Here is a 21,999-nt window from a genome sequence, read left to right as displayed (position 1 = left end):
CAGTCACAAACCAAAGCCAGTTTTGTTTTGTTGTTGTTTTTTACAACAGCCAGTAACAAGAGGTCATGGGATTTTTACTGCTGGAGATGAATTTCAAGTCGCCGTGAATGAGTCTCTCCCATTGCTCTGCTAAAACACAGGCAGCACTCTTACCCAGAGACAGAGAGAGGGAGGGAGAGAGGAAGAGCGAAAGAGGAAGAGACGGCACTTACAGCATACAGAAAGAGGTAGAGAAAGAGTTTGAGTGGAGAGAGCGTGAAGAGGCTGAGTGTGACAGCACCGAATGAGAGAAGGAAGAGGAGGAGGAGGGACCGAGCGGCAGGGAAAGGGTGGGAGACGCTGAGAGGGGGACGGACTCAGCGAGTGAGGGGAGGGAGCACCAGAGGAGGGGAAAGTAGATGAGAGGGAGAAGTAAAGAGGGAAACTGAGGGAGTCAGGAGAAGAGAGGAGACTAAAAGGAAAGGAGCGCAAAAAAACAGGAGGACAGATCAGCAAATAAGCCTAGTAGCATTCCTCTCACAGCTGCAGTGATCCAGGCTGGGAGGGGAACTTTAGCTCAAAGGGAGAAATAATAAAAACCAACCAAGAATTTGTATATATTTTCTCTGAGCTAAGAAACCAGAAGCTACTGTAAAAAAGGAAAGGGAGCAAGAAGAGAGCTTCTGCAGCCTCCAAGTGTCCTGCAGGGAAAGATGGATTCAGATTCTGGAGAGCAGAGTGACGGAGACCTCTCTCCAGGTAAGGCCTCAAGACTCTTACAGGTCACCACAGCACTGGTTTCTGGCATGTCCTGCTAACTAGACTTTAAGCAGACCAATCCAAGAGGTCTACAAGCTCTTTCTTCCTTTGTGTTCCAGTAAATTTTCAGCATTTTCCAGCCTTTCTTTACTCTCAACTAAACACATTTAGTGCGTCTCAATCCTCTCTGAACCATTTCTCTCACGCACTCAGTCTGTTTCTAGTGATCAACAGCTTGCCTGTAAATCTGAACCCTTCTTTAGTGCACCCAAATGTAAGAATCGAGTACAGTATTTAAAGCTTTCAAAGATGTGTGACAGGCAAGCAGCCGTGAGCTCGAATGCATGTACAGTGATGCTGGTGGCTGGCAGAGGCTCCCTGAGTGCGTGGAGGAAAGCCGGCTCAGTCACCACCAGGAACAGGCAAGCTCCGACACGTGCAGCCAGTTTGTTCATCAACACGTCCAGCTACAGAGCGAGCCGGAGAGAGCGCAGACTCCCCGGACGCTGAAATCAGCTCCTTTTCCTCGTGAAGCTCGCTGCTGTTTGCTGGAAGTTAGAAGAAGAAAAAAAGATTTATGGTGTCAAAGTACAGGGCAAAGATTTATTGCACAGATGAGAGTTATACATTAAACACACAGGTAGAGGCACAAATGCTCCTTAAAGTGAACTCGCTTATTGGAGATTTCACAGCATCGCATGCACGTGGGCGACTGATTCTGTGGGAGAAAGGAGGGAGATGAAGCATCCTTGTGGAGATATGTTTGAGTTTAAACAGTCAGATTGAAATGCGTCTCCAGGAGGGGTTTCTTTGTTTCACAGCAGTGTCAGGATACAGGAGCAGTCAAATAGCAGCGAATAAAAGTAAAACTCACGCTGATGCTTGAACTGACTTTATTGCTCTCCTATCGTGGTTTCCTAAAACTAGTACTACTAGTAGATCTGCTTTAGGTGTTGGAGGGTTTTATCGTTTAATGTTAGATAACGTTGATGGCGTGGGTGTTTGCAGTTTTATTTGAAGTCATAGAGCTCCGTGTGCCTTAATGATGCTCTGCTGAACTCTGGCCATCTGCCTGTCCATCTGGACCATTGTCTGTCTGTCCTCTCATCCATTTGCAAGTGGAGAGGAACCTCAGTGTGAGGGTTGGAGGACTTTATACATATAATGAGAAAGTGATGACATATTCATATCATCTGCTGACTTCCATAAAAGTCTTTCATATGAACCGATGCTTTGTGCGTCACAGTTAAGCCAAACCGTAAAGGAAGAGGCTTTATTTCTGTCACTTTGATGTGAAGTGGTCTACAGTGTTTTCCAGAGACTCCAGGTAAAGCATCCTTCAGCATAACATAACCAGGTCTTTGTTACGTCAGAGTAATAAAATCATATAGATTTATCGACCGGACACCAAAAAAACAAAACGTTGTTGCACATGTTGAATCTCCAGGGTGATGCGAGAGCTATATTTTTCCAAAGTCAAGAGAAAAGAAGAGCCTGACTCACACTCATAATGCATCGTGCTTTGTTGCTGTGCTGCAGTGCCTACTCTACCGTGGAAAAATCTGGTTTGGCTCACTTGATAAGGTCAGTGAAAGCTGAGATAACGTATTTGGGAAAACAGGAGTCTTTTGAAACTCTGTTGTACACAAACAAAACCCTTTTCCTTGGATATGTCGGTGAGAGATGTGTGATAAATCTACGCTTTACACACACACATGCATATTTTCAGCAGTGTAAATAGCGAGGTATTATGTTTCAGCTGGCCTTGACCTTTCAACCATCTCCTGTGCCCTTGGGCAGTTAATGGTTGTACTTTTTTTTTTCCAAGAGAGTGATGTTCTACATTTCTGTGCTGCATTAATTTTACCTCAACGTGTCCTTTCCATGAGCAATTAGTGATAGTTTATTTTCTTCAGCGCCTCTCTGGGCTAACCCAAGAGAACTAGCCTGACTTGACCTTGGCACAGGTCATGTCAGGATTGTGCATTCAAGTAATATCTGTGTGTGTTTCTAACATGCAAACTCATAAATAAAACCACATAAAGATAATATCATGACTGAACTATGAGTAGCTTTCTAGTAGTTTGAGCCATGGGAACACTGTTGGAAGGTGGCTGCTAGTAAACAGAGAGATAAGTTTGTTACTACCCCCAGGAGAGAGCTGTCACCTATCTATAAATCAAACTCAAAATAGTAGCCTTGTGATCCCGTGTGTTTTGTGTTTTATAGTTATGCCAGGAACAAGAAAATAGTGTACAGGAAGGAGAGGGGTGAGGAAAGCCTGCTAGTTAATTTAGGCAGTAGGACTCACCACAAACAGCACATGGTGAAGGTGTAGCTACCAGGGCTGTGTGTGCCTTTGCACATTGCTTACCCGAAAACGACGCTGCTGCTTCTGCTGCTTGGTGCCACCACAGTCACCGCTGCTGTCAGCATTTTAAAGAAACACCTCCACCTCAGCACCCACCTGTAGGTCCTTAGCTTTCCAAAGGCAGTAAAGCAGAAAACTACTCCAGCTGGAGGGGGATGTAGCACAGGCTACAATATGTAACTGACTGTAGCTGACTTAGATTTGGCTACGTCATTATATATCATCACTCTATGGGAGGTTAGCTGTGAAAAGGTGCTGTTTCTCTTTGTATTAGCTACTTACACACAATATAATAGCATTCCTCAGCTTTCTTAATGATTCACTTTCCAATGTAGCACATTATCAGATGGGTTAGCCTAAGTTAGCAAAATTTAGAAAGCCTTAAATGATATTTGATATTTTACTTATAAGTGAAAAAATGCTTTAGACCTGCTGCTTAATGCTTTTACCATTCTTCCCAGTGATGGCGCCTCACGTCTTGAGCCTGAATCCCATTTTGTCTCCTTAAAGACTCAGTTTTTCCACCCTGATAAACTTGTATGTTTTTTAACCCGTACGTAGGGCATCCCACCTCAGCTTTTAGGCTCTTTTTTGCCAACTACATCTATAAATCTATGATTTCTGTGGGCTTAAATAATAATCTGTCTCCATGTTTTCTTATGGGAAGCAAGAACATTTATGCAACATTTATTGCGTTTACTCATAACACACTCCATGTGATAATTTATGGAAATATTTTAAATAAGCGTCGATAGCCTTAAACTTTTTTTTTCATTAAAAAAGTAAAAGTTTCACATTATTTAAAGTGTCGCAAAAACATTCTCGAAGATTTTCAGGATGCTTACATGAAGCAAATTTAAATAAGTTCTGCTGGGGAAGATATTTTCTAACATGGGAGAGTTAGGACAGAGCTTCATTACAAAAACTAATATTGTGCTTCATTGTGTTTTTCTGGCTTTGCTACAGCGTTCTGCACACAGAGCACACAGAGCTGTGCTGCAACGACTCTGAAAAAAGGCCATAAAAAACCCAGCTCAAACAGAAAGGATCATATTTTCTTACCCATAATCATCCAGTCATGCGCTGAGCATGCCTCTGACCATACCAATATCCACAAACTGATTCACCCAGTCATCCTGTCCCTCCTTTCTGTGGTGGAGCGGGGATGACCACACCTAATTATGAGTCAAAGCAAAGCTGACTGTCAGTACACCTGTTCTCCTGTGTATGTTGCACAATAGGTGCAAAATAGAGGCTAGAAATTTCACTAAACTGTAATGCTTCAGGGCTTTCAGACACTCCTGTTTTCCACTTTGAATTATTTTTTTATATATCACTATATTATATTAAATTATGTTACTGTGGCATTATGTTTAGCTATTAGCCACGTTCTGTTTTTGGATGATTTATCCTGGTGATGTGATTCTCTCTAACACCATAACTCCATCAGCCCTGTATAGATCTATTTCCAGACATTTGTGTTTACCTTCAAATTCACAGGAAAAGCAGACTTGTTGAAAAGGGGAGCTTTTTGGCTGTGATATCCATAGGGGCGTGAGGGCCGTTTCTGTGCTTCTATTAAAAACACAAAACTGCAGATGTTGTCTGATGACACAACTGAAATGCGATCTTGGGCCAGTAGATTATCCCCGCCATTCATTCACATGTTTGCGCATCAACAAACATGCTTTATTTTCCCTGTTAACCGCCACTATTCCAAGCTTCTGCAAACACTTGAGCTATCTCCGACACATCAGAGCAGGCCAGATGCACTCGGCAATGAGAGAAAGGCTTCTGCCTCATGATTGCCATGTTGGCAGACTGGCCACATGCTTTGCACATGTGAGCCAGCCCTGGATACACTACAACACTCCCAAAGATACGCACAGACATACTGAAAAAAAGCCTGCGCTCTTCTCGCTCATATCCTTGGTCTCCCAGCACATGCATCCCTAAACTCTGCATTTAATCTGGCCCACAGATGGAGAGTGCTCACTGCACTACACCCAGCCCTCTGTACACACGCGCATACACACAAACACCCACACTCAAGACACCAGGAGCTGGTTCTGGAAAATTGTAGCACGAACTGAGAGAAAAAAAAACACAGGAGCGAAGCCGTAAGTGGAAAAGACGACTCAGGAGAAAATAGTTTTTCCTACAACTGAAGCAAAAGACAAAAAAAAACCCCTTTGGTCACTATCTGTGTTTGAGTGCACTTCCTCTGTATGCGCATGCATGCATGCATGCACTGACACAATAATACCGTGGCATTTCACGGTGTTTGTAGGACATTTGGAAAGAGGATTGTCTCCCCACGGCTGAGCCATTACTGAAACACGGAGTCAGACCGCAGAGGCACTCTGACAGACATTCTGGTCAAAGGCCTCATAGACACACATTCATAAGGAGGAGATGGCTGCGGTTTCACAGGAGGGCCATTCGAAGCAAAGCAAACAGTCAGTAGTGGCGCCTGAAGTGAGAGACGATCTCTTTGGGGAGAGCAGTATGCATTAAATGAAGGCTGGACTGGTGTTTGAGAACCACTGAGCCTGTGCAGATGCCGCCTCTGTGAAGGAGCGTGTGTTGGTTTATTTTCTCACTCGTGTTGACCTAAAATCACAATCTCTGATAGAAAGTGTTATTTAGCTTTACTTTGTGGTTACAAGAGTTTTCTACATTAGTGCCAATAGAACATGATGTCTGGGATTTTCTGACTTTCTGACATTTCCCCAAAAAACTAACAAAAAAACCCAAAACTTAACATGCAGATGGTAAAAAGCTAAATACACTTTTCCTCTCTCTCCCACTCCAAAAAAAAAAAAAAAGATAGAAAACAATGTGGAGTGGGAGGCAATTACACACACAGCTTTTCACACTTAACTCTAGGAGAACTGAACAAACTGTGCTGATTATAGCATTATAGAGTTGTGGTAGGGAAAAGCACCCGTGTTCATCATATTTCATAACAGTTTAGCAGTGTGTCATGTTGATCCTGCTTTCAGAAATCCTTTAAAAACTATTTCTAGTGAGATAGGAGACAGCCGCGCAGACAGAAGTAGCCCTGGCAGCTATGTTGTGGGCGTAGACATTTCATGAGCCTTAATGGTAGCTAAAACTTTACTCTGTGTTATCCCTGGAGGCTGGGATTCGAATTAACTCATGGAATGATTCGGTTTAGGCTCGTAATAAGGAGTCGAAAGAAAAATGCAGTCAATAAAAGTCAGTTAGAAACATACGAATGTGAGAAAGAGAGGGAGCGTTGTGAGTCTGCGTGAACCACAGTTATTTCCTGGTCATTAGTTAGTGGTGTGTTGGCAGCCAGGACGGCAGAGGCCCTCTGGCTTCACACTAACACGCGTCGTGCGCAGAGAGGGAGGGCCCGCAAGGTCAAAGCTCAAAGCATATGCAGTTTCATCACTTCAATCAAAGCAGGAGCAATCTGAAAACTTGAAACCCTGATCTTAATATTCTTTGCTTGACTATTTATGACTCTGTAATAGTTTATTATTATTGATGCTTTATTTCATCTGTCCTCTGGCTGTCCTGGCAGTAGAATGTGTGTGAATATTAGATAGAAAGAGCCTTAAAAACAGTGCTTGTGCGAAGGGGTGTTAATGGGTCAATGAGACAAATTGTGTAAAGTGCTTTGAGTGCTCAGATAGAGTAGAAAAGTGCTACATAAGAACCAGTCCATTTACAAACTGTCTGAGTCAGTGTTCACAGTATGTCGAGCTGGTCATGTTTAAATCTTGGGCTTGCATTCGCTAAAGGCCGCTAATTGAAGTGCACAGCATACATCACAATTTTCCAAATTACAAACATCCCCGCGAGGTGACAAAATCAGTGAGGTCATCACATTTTACCAGCAAGTACAGGAAAAGCCTGTGAATAGAAGGATAATGGAGGCCTAGCAGAATTATGCAGTGTTTTTTTAATGGAAGAGAGAATAGCTGGTGAGGGGGGGGCTTCAGCACTGTATAAAGGCAGTGACAGACTGAGCTCCTCTGTGAGTGATTCAAAGGTTCTCAGTGCCTCATTTTTATTTTTGATTTTTTTTTTTACGTGAACTCGAAGTGAGTGAACTAGTAAACAAACCAGGAGGCCAAAGTTCTGGGAAGGGGGGAATTTGGATGGGCTGTCATGGTCTGGATGATTTTGCATGCGAGTATCTGTGTGTGCGCGCATCTTCTCGAGCACCCGTGTGTCCCTTTGTGAACGATGCCACGGCATGCTGAGACTTGGCCGAGGTCTATGAGAGGAGCGACTCACCCAGGGCCGGAAAACGCTTACTTCCTCGACACTGTAGATGCGCTGAGAAATGGAGAGAGAGGAGCAGATGAGAAAGACACAAGAGCTTCGTGTGTGTGTGTGTGTGCGTGTGTGTGTATGAGACAAAGACACTGCAGCCAGTTCTTAACACAGCTGTACATGGTAGAAGGTGGAAAAGAGAATGAGAGGGGGAGAGGTGTTGTTTCTTTTTTTTGTTTAGCTTTTTTTGGTGTTGTGCGCGGCTATGTCTGACGTTAAGGGATTTTGACAGGAGTTAGGCAGTTAAACTGTGGACATATGATCTCACCTCTTTTTCTTCAACACCCCCACCTCCTCCTCCGTCCTTGCTTCCATCACTCCTCCACACTCCTTTATTTAAGTGACCTGACACATCTGCAGACGGTATAGATTGCTGCGACAGTCTATTTGTTTTGATTTTCTTCTTTCATCCGCAATAATTCAGAGCATTTCTCAAGCAAAGATAGTCAATTTTTCTCTCTTTTTTCGACCATCTTTAGCTTAGACTGAAAGGCGTGAAAGGTGCATTCCTCTTTTTCTTGCCCTTTGATTCTGTAAAAGGCATAACTTCTTTATTTTAGACGGAAAATGGGAAACTGGGTAACAGAGAGGCTGAATACATCATACTCCCCTGTATTTTATTAGGCCTCAGCCCCACAGTCTATCATTATAGTTAACGCACAAGCCCGCACACACACATTTGTAGCCAGCTGTCGCTGTCAGATTATTCGGTGCACAGAAGCAAATTTGTCATTTCGTTGCGTAGAAATGTGGAGTCTTTTTCTCCATTCAGTCAACATCATCATAATGAGATTTGTCAGCTGGTGATGGTGGCAGAGTACTTTTCCACAGAGGCTCCCAGAGAAGGGAAGTGGAGAGGGGAGACAGCCTGCAGTTCCCATACCCAGCTAGCCAGATACCCAGTTCACTGTGGTCTGGTGCTTTACTGTAGTTAAACAATGGCACAAACATGGAAACCGTAGCTGGTGGAGAAATTTGCTTTGCAGCAGAGGAAAGGTCAAATGGTCGCAATCTCACAGGACCCCGCAGTCCACGCTGGGTCCTAACAGCATGTCTTGGATGCCACTTCTGATCCTCAGCGGACCAGGAGCTCCTTTGGTCTTCATAACAAGGAGTGACTGTGATGAAAGCCAAGGGCAGAGTAGAAGGTGGGGGTCAAATAGCTGCTATCTCTCACCCTCCCTCTTTTCCGCCACCCGTTTTTTTTTTTTTGTGACAGGACATCAAGCGGCGCATTAATCAATCAGACATCTTCTGCAAATGCTTCATTTCACCCAATCTCTTTGGTTCAGCTCTACAGGGACGTGGCCATTAAAACTAAGAGACGGAAAGAGACAAAGAAAGAGATGAAGAATGGAGCATTAAATAAGGCTGCGCGGCTGCCAAAGGCAATCTGTTCTTGTGTCCCTCATGAATCAGAGAGCCCTCCTAAGTGCTTTTCCCTGGACCCTTCATCACAGTGGACATTTAAACCAGTCCCAGGATAAACACACTTATAGTCTCAAACTCTGTTGCAAACCTCTTCATTACAGCTACATTAACATCAGTCCACCCCCCCACCCCCCCTTTATTTAGAAATGGCCTTTAAAGCTTTTCCTGGTTGATATTCATCCATTATGCAGTGAGTAACGCTGAGTGAAACCACTTCTCAATAACGCACAGAGGACTCCTAACTTCAGAGGCCAATTAAGAGCGTTTTTATGCCTCGTTTCTTTTTTTTTCATTCCACAATTTCCTTTGACTTAAAACTATTTGATTGCAAAGCCACCAAAGAAAAAGTCTGAGAATGGTTTATTTTTAAGCTCCTCAGAGCACAAAATAATTTGATAATGACCTCACCGATCTTATAGTTTCTGTATCTGAAACAAACTATTGATCCAACCTGCTGTTCAGCCACACTGAAGGAAAAACGTGGGGTTTTTTTTCTTTTTCTGTAGCTGTACAGCTGAATATACAAAATGCTTTGGAGCACACACACTAAAAATATAATAATAATGTACATATGCAGCGTGACGTCAGCTGATTTTTCTTTTCTAACATAAATATATCACACAGCAGCTGTGATTCAGCGGTTTCTGGTTATTGGTTATTTTCCTGCAGCACTTGAAATGCGATGAAATGAGATTCCTATTTCATCTCCCCACCCTTCCACACATATATTATATATATATGTTAAGCCTGAGGCAGCATGATCCCTTCCAATACAGAAGCCAACACAGATAAGTGATAACAGACATGATATTTATTAGGTCAGAATTAGCATGACAAACATTAGCTTGCATGGAGGTGGGTCGGCAAAGAGGCTTGCAGGGGCAGAAGCAACTGTGTGAGCAGGCTAAAGCCAGTTTTTATAAAGTGCACCCCATGTGTTATCTGTTGAGCCAACAGATGAGCTGGTATGAGTCGCTGTACGGGGATACCAGGCTGAGCTTGATTCCGTGACCTGCCTCGTCTAATGCTAAATGCTCAGCCACTGGCTCACACTCATACGCTGTTATCTGCACTGAAAATATATGCTGATCGTCAAGTTGAATCAAAATCAATCCATCAAAGGAAAGTACATAATAAGTGTGCCGTGGCATCAGACCATATATTTTTACTTTTGTTAATACAGGCTGACTGAATATATACTTTTTCTTTACACTTAACTGAAAATGCTTATCAGAAATCACACATATAAATATTGCAGGCTCGGAGAAAACAGTCACAGGATCAGTTTGTTTGCTTTCTTAGTCAGTTCTCCAATTTGTGATGTTTCCATCACATGCACTGACCTTTATCTCACTAGTACTCGTGTGTAACCTTTGTGGTGATGCAGTCACTTTTGTGCCTCATATTATCCATAGCATCCATAAAAAGCAGAGACAGGTAACACCTGCACAAAGCATTAGCAAAGAGCAGCTTTTCATTTGTCTTGTTTGTCATATTTTTGCACAATGTTAGCAGTATTAAAAGCCTCGGGGGCATAAATCCGGATGTATTTTTTGCCATTACGCTCATTAAAGCTTGAGCTGTAACCTACAGCATACCCTTCGGTTTCAGCCACACACACTACATTTATACTTTAAGCTCCATAACCCTACTTTGCACAAATGAAAGTCATTAAAGTATTAAAGCTGAGTTATTTATTAACCCTAAACTTCTGAATGCCACTCTACATCCTGAGCAGCTGTTAAAGGCACAGTGACTGACCTCTTTCAGCACCAGACTGCCCTTTGGAAACTGGCTCAGAGTCAGATTTTACATGTCATGAATAATGCACATCATTGTGCTTCACTCCACTGAATCGCACTGTTTTTTTCTCTGTGCAGAAATCATAGCTTTCTCAAGTTTTATCAGATGAGAAACAAACACATACATTGCAACAGACAGAGTGTGCAGGGGCGCTATGTTTGAGTCATCTTCTGAGGAGCGTTGTGGGAGTCCAAAAAACGCCTATGCAGAGACTTTTGCAGGTCCAGGGCGAGTGGAGGAGGAACATGAAATGACAAAAATTGGTTCCCATTCGACAACTCCTTCCTTATGTATAAAGGCATCGTGATGTGTTTTTATGCAGCCTTTATCTACACGGCAGTATATTAGTGCAACAGCGAGTCTGACAAACAGCAGCTCAACAAGTCAGAAGCCTCGAGACTGACAGTGGAAAATAAATATGTCCCTCCTCCAGCTCCTCTGTCGAGGTACCAGCTGGCACAGTCCACCGGCCTCTTGGGCTCGCTTAACATCAACCCTGTAGGCTATTAAAACCCCCTTTAAGATCACTGAATGACCCACTCCTTTGTTTTCCTAAAGCCTTGTAAATGCAGCCAGAGAGAGTCTCACTGCAAATCCTTATTGGGAACCAAAAGCAAACGAAAAGGCCAAGGCAAAAGAAGTGGAAGTCAAGCTGCCACCCTTGTTTACTTCTGCTGCGTGAGGAGCGTTCTCCCTGACATTTTCCTGGTATTGATACATCTTTGGTGCCTTTTTTGTGCTCCGAAATGGCATCGCTGATGGATGGCAGACTTTATTACCGAAGGCTTTCCCCAGATATTTTACAACAGAAAGAAATGATGTAAATTTTTCCAGTGAAATTCATTTTATTTATGTGCATTTGTCACATAAATAGAAAATAGAAACCATATACAGCTACTGTATATCATATATATGAATCATCATATATAGCACAGTAATGTGCAATTGGTCTTATAATGTGTCCGGGGAGCATATGAGTCGTTTAGATGTGGTAGCTAGGAATGTGTGTGTCAGTCTCTTTCCATCTGGCTGTAAAGCTATCATCACCCCAGTTAATTAGTGGTCAAAGCTGGTCTGCAGATATACATCTTTTAGTTGTTACATTCCATTACATTTTTATTTGTTGGCATTCAGAGTGCAGTCTATCAAATTTGGGCTTTTTTCCCCTTCTCAGTATTTTATATATGCTACGTAAACCCATTCTGTAGACAGTTTTTGTGATATTGGTCATAAATGCATCCACATTTTCATTCATCACATGTATCTTACTCCTGAAATCCAGACATCTACCTATATCCTTTCTCAGATATTGGTTGATCCAATTACGTTTGGCACCATATGCCACTGATATTGCTTTGCTATTTGATTAACTTTGAATCTCACTGAACAGGCTTGATCTTTCCTGCAGGCATATATTTGAAGAGGAAAGTTTGAACACTTAGATTCTGCACAGTAACTCAGTTTCTCTGTGATTCTCATCATCCTTAAAAGGAGGCATCTAAATCCATAAAATACATCATCATGTCATCCGTGCAAGGGCTAATTCTATGATCCCTGTTCCTTACAGCTACTCCCCTCAGCTCCCCATCCTGGCAGATAGCTTGGGCCAGTGGTTTGATATAAATAGCAAACACTTTAGGACTAACAAAACATTCCCATCTCCTTCCTGTGTGTAACACATATTTTTGATAAGGAGCCACTTACCTTTACCTTTGCAATATGATCATGATACATTGCTTTGATGCAACATTATATATTCAGTAAAACCAGATGTTTTATATAAAAAGAATCTCAATTAATTCTGACACTGGTCAGTAGCTGTCTTATAAAAAAAAAGTAATATAAAGTAAAATATGACTTTGTGCAACTCCTGCAGAAGTCCATTTTTATATAACACATGAGGCAAAGGGGTATTTACACTGTACTTCTGTTCTCCTATAAAAGAAAATACCTGAAAAGGAAAATGTCTGGAAAATTATTGCACTTGCAGAGTGCCAAGAATGTCCTGGAAACCACTCATTTCAAAGAGGCATACAATACATAGCTGCTGGTGAATAGAAAATTGGTTGCAGATGGAAAGCCACCGTATACCAGGAGGTTTTTGGTGATGCTGTGAACAGGCAACAAGGAAGCTTTGCAGAGCTAAACTGTGTTTTTGTTTGCTTTGGACCTTTTTTGCATCTCAGAGCTAGGTTGTGTGTCAATAGTATTTACTGTTTGCAACAGGTGCTATACACACATTTATATAGTGCTTTTCCAGTGTTACTTACATATATATATATATATATATATATATATATATATATACACACATACAGGACTTTATTCTATGTGATCTAATTGAAATTCATCTATTTCTCTGAACGTTTTTCATTCCTCTTCTTTTGCTTTTTTGTTGTCACATGTTCATCATATGCTGATATCCATCTTCACTGGAAATAATTTGTATGCTCACCCGTGTCTGTTGCATAAACACTAAGTCATGTGCTGTTAGTGTATCAGTGGCTAGCTGGCTTTAAAAAAAACAAAAACAAAACAAACAAAAAAAACCCTCTGCACCTGTGCTGAGAATGTGACCTGGTTTGTTGTCGTTAGTAACCCCGCACGGGGATGCGCTTATCAAGTATTATGTTTCCCTGTGTGAGCGGGTCTGTGTGCCTGTATCGCTCACGTTGTGGGTACATTAATGTCACGTTATAGAGCCCTGCCTGCCTTTTAAGCACAAAAAGCAAGTACTCCGTGCATCAGTTATCGCAGTTTAGACCAAAGACGAAGTTAATGTTGGGGTTAGAAAAATAGTTTAGTAAGGCTAAGACCCCAAGGAAATTATTTTAGATCATTATAATGTTTTTGGAAGAGGAAATAGAATTATTGTGTGTGTGTGTGTGTGTGTGTGTGTGTGTGTGTGTGTGTGTGTGTGTGTGTGTGTGTGTGTGTGTGTGTGAGTGCATGTAGTCAACTGACAAGATCAAGATCCTGAGTATTCAGAAACTCTGAATGTTTCAGACTAATAACACTCTAATGGCTGCACCAAATGACTCATAGCTCTCTGAAAACAGTCCAGACAATATAAAAAAAACAAAACTGCTAAGACAGCTCCACTTAGGAAGCCTTTTTTTTAGAACAACCTCTTTCCCTTTAGGTCAGTTACATCTTTGATTATGTCTGTAAACAGGAAGTATTTCTTCAGATTGTCATGAAGCTTTTTTTTCCTGGTCAAAAGACAGACACAAAATATACACGTACTGTATCCAGACTCGCACAGAGCCGCCTCATATTTGTGTGTTCCACACTTCCGGATGTAAAGTGCCTCCAGTGTTGACTCAGTAAAGGCCAGTCAGCTATTGTCAGTCTTAGTTGCTAGCTCTGCTAATGGCTCATTCTTCTGATTAGTCTGGAACAAGACCAACACAAGCCTTTTCCATTCCCACCGCCTCACAGCTGGGTGTGCTACAGAAAATGTCCAGATTAGCAAATCTTGCATCCAGTGTTGAGCTTTAGCACGTTACAAAAATAGAAGCAGCTCACTTTTCATCCAAAGAAAATATATATTTTCTTGGATTGTCAGCATTCAATGATCAGTGATTCCCTTTGAAGTGGGACAGTTTAAAGAACGCAACAGCTGAAACAAAGTTGACTGCACATTTTTATAAGAATGCACTATTTGGTTCACTATTGCTGACTCATTCCTAGTCTGTATAATGTCTGCTTATTATATCCTCGCACTGGAGCAGCATCTCAATCCATCACTCCAGCCTCCTTCATTTAAAAAGCTTCAGGGTCAGTATGGAGAGGAGGACTAACTCATGCTCATTATATATGGACATATCTGTTCACTAGAGCCAGTGGCTCCATAGTGTGGTGGTTTAAACATGTGCTTAACAAGCAAAAGATTGCCCACTTGATCCTGAGAGGGGTTGCACCAGGAAGGCGATCTGTCATAAAAATCTGCAGAATTAAATATTACAGCGCTACCTGCTGCAGTCACCTCTTCCTCGGACTGCCCGAAAGCAGCTAGCTGTTTGCAAGAGCCATGACATTTGCCCTTTTCAGGTTGTGAAACATAAGGCTACAGCTTCACTTCACACAGGGACCCTTAAACTGACAAATAAATATTTTTCCATCTCGGTTGCTTGATGTAAGTGTCTCTGGCTGCAATCAAAATAATTTCGTCCAGATGGATCTTTTTTTTTCACTCCAACACCTTGAGCAGGGCAGGTTTGGCCGGTCTCCATGATCCACAGTGGATGTATGTTCTGATGCAGTGCAGCTGAAACTGTTGACTCAGGCCTCTGAAAACACCAGGCGGAACAAAGAGAGACTGTCTAGTCAACAGCCGTGGCCAGAGAGCAGCAAGCACCTTACTAATCCTGATGTTAAAAGTAAACTTCACCAGCTCCCAAAACATGCTTATGTAACCCCTCTGATGGGCTTCTGCGACTGGCCCCGCGTTAGCGGTTTAGCTCCGCTCCCTGTTTGTGTTCAGCAGCAAATGCAGAGCAACCGCTTTGCTTAGTGAAAACTTTTACAGCAGAGAGTGATGCAAAGGAAATAATGAGCAGGTAGGAGAAGAAGTGCCAGTGCTGGAGAAAGTTAGCATGCAGTTTTTTTTCTGGCCATGTCTCCTCTGACAGCTTGCACTATTCCTTAACTTATTCTGACACTGTGGTTCATGCATGTCACTCAGCACAGCCTCTGGGTGACAGGCTGTACGTGTGTGTGTGTGTGTGTGTGTGTGTGTGTGTGTGTGTGTGTGAGAGAGAGAGAGAGAGAGAGAAGGAAAGCTTGGACTTCTCACTGTCTTCTTGTTCACTCCCATAATGATCCACCCTCACTTACTCTCTATGTGCTAAAATCTCCAGTCAGTATCTGAACCACCCACCTCCTTTACCAGCACTCTGACTCACACCTCAAGCGGCCTCATGTCCAGTCTTCTCAGTAATTTCCCCCCGCCCCTTCCACCACACTCCTTCATTTTTGCTTACATTCTTCATCACTCTGGGATGCGCAAACAGACTTGAGACAGGGGTCAAGGCGAGTGAGTCGATAGCCACCTGCTGTTGCTCAAAAAAGAGGCTCCAGGCTGCGTGTTGAGGAGTGGCAGGAGAATAATTAGTCTGCTTTTAGCTCTGCAGAGAAAAAGAAAAGAAAAGAAAAAAGAAAGTGAGAAAGTGTCCAGTCAATTCCAGCTCAATAAATCTTTTGGCATAATCACAGCAGATGTTGTTTTTATTTTTGTTTGCATCTTTTTTTAAATTTAATTTAGAAATGGAGTCACTCGCACATACTGGTGGGATCTAAATCCAAGTCGCCCGCACTGCCATCGGTCTGACAAGGCTGGCTTTATGGAGCAAGCTGTCACCTTTATCAGTGTGCCAGGGTTTCAGAAATCTATCCAGTTGGGTTTCTGAATATCAGAGGCTCGCTGGAACAAAGAGCTGCTTCAGAGGAACAGGAAATGACTGTGACAAAGAGAGTCTGTTGATGAGAGGCACAGACACAGATCTGCCTAATCACAACCAGTCATATGTATATTATGGTGTGACTATTCAAATATCATGGAAACTATCGTGCAGCTGCTCAAATGTTTGTGTCCATGATACTCAGTTATTTCCTAGTTGGTTTCTTGGAAGTCTTTTAAGTGGATTGTTTATGAAGTTGTTGCTTGTCTGTGGCCTCTATGGTAAAGAGAGGATAGATGGCCATCTTTAATAAATGGAAAATGTAGCAGCCCTTTTTTTTGACAAGCAAATGTTTAGTAATTTTGCTCTGTACACACAGTGTGGTCCCACCACAAGCAAGGAAAACATTTATCAGTAGGAAAAGCTGTGAAACTTGTGAAAGCACAGTGAAAAGTCAAAAAATTAATGTCCTGCTTTACAGGCCCATCCAACTGGTCTGATTGGAGTCCTCGCCTCTTCTGGCCCCCAGGCCTTATGTTTGACACCCCTGTTTTAACACCCATAAAGCAAAGCAGCTGTGATTTTTATGATAAGTGATTTTTTTTAGGCTTGGTTTTACTCTCACCACACTCTTCTTTAGTTATAGTTTCAGTACTGTAGTCCATCTTAGGTTAAAAGCTTAGGTAAACCTGCTGTTAGCTGTGCAGCACCAAACAGCAGGCAAACATGCTGGAAAGCAACGTGGAGCATTTAGCTGCTAACAAGCCATGTGTTTCCCCCGAGCAAATGGTAGGAAGCAAACGGCAATATTAAATTTGCTAAAATGCCAGAAACGTGACTCCAAACCAATCTTGACGTTGTCCCACAAACAACTGTTAGTTTACCAGCACCTCCATACTGTCAGGTTTATGTGGGGATAATTCATCAAAGCTATGTTCACAGCTTATTTATGCCACGCCAAACTGGACAAAAAAAGAAAAGAAAATCGAGACATATAAATCCATCGTGAAATATTGCACACTTCCAAAATCTGAAAGAGTAGGATATATGCCATGCGACTCACTTCCTCGGAGACCACAAGTGAAACGAGTGTTTTCATAGTAATTACAGTCAGGATGACACACTGTTCCCAGTAAAAATCTGCCTTCGTGCTGAACTGAACTCATAGAAATACCAGAAATATTGACACCTCGTGATTTAAATAGCACTGGGAACTTCTGTGTCCTCATGCTCAACCACCACACGTTTGTCAAATGCACAATAGGTCTCGCCCCCGCTCTCCTGAGGCTCTACAAAGAAGAGGTGAAAAGAGACATCAGATTTATTTTTTTTTTAATGCGATGGGGGAAAGGACTGTAGACAAAGACATCTGCTGTTAAATGTCATGGTGGGCTAATTATATATACATGAAATGTCATTTAGCTGCAGACCAACACGGGAAATGTCACTTCTGTACATTCACATGAAATGCCACTGATTAGGTTTTCCCGATTGTTGCCCACCCCACCCCCACTTCCCCCAAATTCAAACACCTCCTTTGTATTGAAATAACAAACAACCGGATGATGTGACAATACTGTGAATTCTAAACAGTCACATACAGGAGCTGTGTGCTTAAATAAAATTATAATGACAACTAAGCAGGTGTTCCTCTTCGAATATGGGCTCATCTGTTGCTCTGCGCCAAGCCCACTGGGCAATGGCACACTCATCCTCACTTTTTTTACCCTCTCTCTCCCACTCTGGACGTAGATGTGGAGGAGGGAGCGGTTGACAACGTGCCCAGGGAACAGGGGGTGGGGTGGGGGGTAGTGAAGCCTCTTTGCTTGGCTTTAATCATAATAGGAGTTATCTGGTGTGTAATTTGAAGCTGGGTGGCACCTAAATAAAACCCCTTTCCATCCTCCCACTCCTCACGTTCACACACAGACACGTGTTTGGCTACTCGCATTGCTTCATGAGGACACAAGGAGCCTTTGATGTTCGCTCTGAGATAAACTGTGGCTGCAACGGGACGCAGACTAACAAATGTGATCAATCTGGACTTGTAAAAGGAAAGTGTGTGAAAAGGAATCTTATCTATCTTCAGCTGTTTGAAGTTTTCCAGGGAAGACAGTCATTCCTCCCGTAGCCAGCCCGCTAAACCACTGCCAGCTCCAGGAAAGCCGCCGCCCTGCTGTAGAATGTAGATGCATCTCAATTTATCCCTCGTTCACTTCTTCAGACTGTCGTCTGTACCTTTTTTTTGCCCTTGAAACAAAATACACTCTTGTTTAGAAAAAAAAAAATAGACTGATTTATTCGACTTGACCTTTCATCCCAAGAGGAACTTGCAGCATTGCCATGTCATCATATCTACTCACATAAAACTGTTATCAGTTTTCTTGTAACAAAAAAATAAAAAATAAAACCTACGAAATTTCTGCAGTGTCATGTCATGAAATGAGTGACTTGCAAAAGCCTGCTTGTCCAGATGGATTTCAGCTGTTATGTACATGTAAGCATGTAAGAGTGTGTAAACAATGACTAATGTGTGCATCATTTATTTTCTTTCATAATTTATTTTATTTCTCTTTCATCTCCCACCTTCCCACCTGGTCATGGCAGATGACCGCCCCTCCCTTAGCCTAGTTCTCCTGGAGGTTTCTTCCTGTCAAAAGGGAGTTTTTCCTTCCCACTGTCGCACACTGCATCTTCATAAGAGGTCTTTTGATTTTCAGAATATTGATGTGTTGTGTTAAGGAATAAACATATATTCTTAGTGCTTATTTGCTGATTATATTGTTTTATGTATTTTAATAAGAGAGGGCCAACTTTGAGTGTAAACTAGGTCGCAGGCTGACAGGAAACTGCATTTGCAGAGCATATGAGGTGCAGACAGAAAGTGAAACTAAGCAGAGTGTTCGAAACTTAGAGTGTGTGACGTGCGGCTGTTGCTGCTTTCAGACCTGAGCTTGTGTGTTCGTGTAAAATAAAGATCATTTTTTGAGTTAGACCACTTTGAGCCTTGAGTTTTTCTTGGCCGCTAAAAGAATGCAAAGAACTGAATTTAATAGCTGTTATCCTATATTCTAAAGAGCTTTGAGTCGACTCTTGCTGTGATTTTGCGCAACAAATATTTCTCACCTCTGAAAGGTGCAGCACACATTAAAGTTTTTAACTCATTTGTAAACCTTCTTATTTTGGATTGGTCATCACGAAGTGCAATATATGCTGCAGATTAAACTCACATGTCTTTTCTTCTCTTCTCCTTTTCGTTTCTCTTCCTTCAGGGCAGGAGAGCTTCAACTCCCGTTCCCTGGCTCTGCAGGCTCAGAAGAAGATCCTGAGTAAGATGGCCACCATGGTGGTGGCTAACATGCTGACGGATGATACCAGCAGTGAGATCTTGGACGAGCTCTACAAGGCGAGTCGGGAGTTCACCAAGAGCAAGAAGGAGGCCCACAAGATCATCAAGGACGTCATCAAGATTGCTCTGAAGATTGGCATCTTATACCGTAACCACCAGTTCAGCCCGGATGAGCTGGACACAGTGGAGCGCTTCAAGAAGAAGATGAACCAGGCGGCCATGACGGCGGTGTCGTTCTACGAGGTGGAGTACACCTTTGACCGGAATATTCTGTCAGAGCTTCTGCTAGAGTGCAGGGACCTGCTTCACGCCTTGGTCGAGCAGCACCTGACCGCACGTTCACATGCCCGCATCGATCACGTTTTCAACCATTTTGCCCACGGGGAGTTCCTGGCCGAGCTGTACGGAGATGGAGAGGAGTACAGACTCTCTCTGAGGAAGATCTGCAATGGCATCAACAAACTGCTGGACGAAGGAACGCTTTAACCTCTTGCACTTGACCCCTTTCACCTCAAGCTCTTTCTCCCTTTGCTCCTTTGTATGTCCTTTTCACTTGACTGCCACATCCTCTTATTGCTCTCGTCTTCCTGTTTCTTCCGCATCGATTTCCACGGAGGTTGTTGTAACATCCTGCTGTTATGATTCAATGAGGGATTTTTTTTTTTTTTGGACTGTCTTTACACTCAGTGGAATCCTTTCTGCACGCTAAGACAGCCTGTTTCACATTGTATGCATTTTACATCCTCTTTGTGTGCAAAAGTGTACTGTACCAATGGCCAAAAAAAAACTTGCAGTAGGTATATTTGGATATGGAAGATAATCAGTTGTAGTAATCAGTCTTTCTATGTGTGGTTGCATGTGTGCGTGTATGAGAGGAGGCTGCGTGTGCTTGTATGGGATACGCTTGAATAACGTTGTGTAGTGTTTGTACATAAGACCAATAATGACCTGGTATGTATTATGTATCTGTGTCAATCTTCTCAACAAGGGTGTAACACGTGTCCTTTATTAAAGATTTCTTTAAATCATTATTTTGCATTTTTTCCTGACAACAAAAGCTCCACGTGGGCTGGGAAAGCTTTTAGGAAACACGAGTTTGTTCCCTCGTGTTGGCAGTCATAACGCTAATTTTCTCCCGTGACTCACGTCGTAGTCAACTGCAAAAGGAAAACAATGATTTGCTTAATTGCTAACCAGTTACTCTCTTTTAAACTAGAACAGCTCTTTTAAGGGGAAGTATATGGGGGGACTTTCTTGTCCATTTGACCCAGATGCATGCCAGACATAAATCTGCACATGTTTTGAAATGTCCAGAGAATTCAGTGATTTGTTATTTCTGGTTCATTAGATGCCCTCGGCCTCTGTTCTGCTCCCCAGGCCAGGAAAACATATTACTGGTGGTTTGGTGTGACTCCAGCAGCGTAACTCTGGCAGCCAGTAGAGAAGAAGTCCAGTTTTATGTCTGTGTTCTCTTACAGAAAACACAGAACAAGGAGACCACCCACCCAATGTTCACCCGTTTGCACTCACTGTCAGTCAGATCCAGACGTCGAAATAGTCATGCAGCTATTGTTACTGGATACTTACTTTCATGTCATTCACCATAAACTTCCATTACATCTATAAATCTTTGTTCTTCTAATTCCCGACCATTGCACAAAACCTCCAGCTGTTTCCAGATTCTTAAATCAAACAGTCTGGATATGAGACCGGGAGATAAAAGTGGACACATAATTTATAATGTTGACTAGTTTGAATTAAAGAACTGCTACAGGAAAAAAAGACCGCACACACGTACGCGCACATGCGCCTCTCCTCTACTTTTTTGTGGATTTCCTTCCATTGGCTCATAGAGGCCGATTTATAATAATCAGTCATCTCATGTAACTCTCTGTAACAGATATTCTTTTTAATTCTCAAAATATCTAACTTGTCCTTTAACCTAATTCAAACTTTATCTTAAACTTTAAGTAGATCCTGTGGTCAAGACGGACCCGGCTGTAACTGGGTCAGTCTTGACTTTCAGCTGACTTTCGGCCTCTTGTGTGGGTCAAGCTTTAAAAACATTGAATGTGACATTTCCCAGAATGCCACCAAAATGGTCTTTTCTTTGAACCCGAACCGCCTCCAATGAATTCATATAAACATCTAGCAAAAATGAAGTTTGTAAAGCAGTCCCCAAACCCAGGGCAAAAAAAAAAAAACCCTTGTAAAGTCATTTCTCAGACTTTGATAAAAACCTTCCAGAACCACAGACATACTACTAACTGCCTCAGAAGAGCACTTGTGTTAAATGATCTAATATGCAGAAGAACAGTAAATGTAAGAAAAACCTCAAAACTAATGAGATATTCTCTCGTTAGAAGGTTAGAAGTTCAAGAAGGACACACATACACAAAACAGAGGAGAAAACACAGAAAGCTCAGTGATGTAAAACGCCCTGCGGCTTAATGAACTTCCTGAGCGCCGTCTTCAAAGGATCAGAGGGTGAAGAAGAAGTCAGCAGCATTATATCTTAACGTCAGCTGGTGATAAAGAGACCCCACAGCTGATAATTCCACTGGAAATTCACATTTTCGATCTCCACTGAAAAA

At 42.4% G+C, this 21,999-nt stretch overlaps 1 protein-coding gene across 1 annotated transcript; it reads left to right on the top strand.

Annotated features, from left to right (window-relative positions):
• Nucleotides 1–324: 324 nt before the first annotated feature.
• Nucleotides 325–20,433, top strand: tnfaip8l3 (tumor necrosis factor, alpha-induced protein 8-like 3). Its single transcript, XM_084930919.1, has 2 exons — nucleotides 325–738; nucleotides 19,329–20,433. Exons 1-2 carry the CDS (start codon nucleotides 693–695, stop codon nucleotides 19,889–19,891), a joined length of 609 nt encoding a protein of 202 aa, XP_084787045.1. The 5' UTR covers nucleotides 325–692; the 3' UTR covers nucleotides 19,892–20,433.
• The last annotated feature ends 1,566 nt before the right edge of the window (nucleotides 20,434–21,999 follow it).

This window comes from Perissodus microlepis, chromosome 1, assembly GCF_051167445.1.
Source record: "Perissodus microlepis isolate ML-2025 ecotype Zambia chromosome 1, ASM5116744v1, whole genome shotgun sequence".
Taxonomy (NCBI): Eukaryota; Metazoa; Chordata; class Actinopteri; order Cichliformes; family Cichlidae; genus Perissodus; species Perissodus microlepis.
Note: the sequence above shows the minus strand (reverse complement) of the source record. Positions and strands in the feature narration are given on the sequence as shown.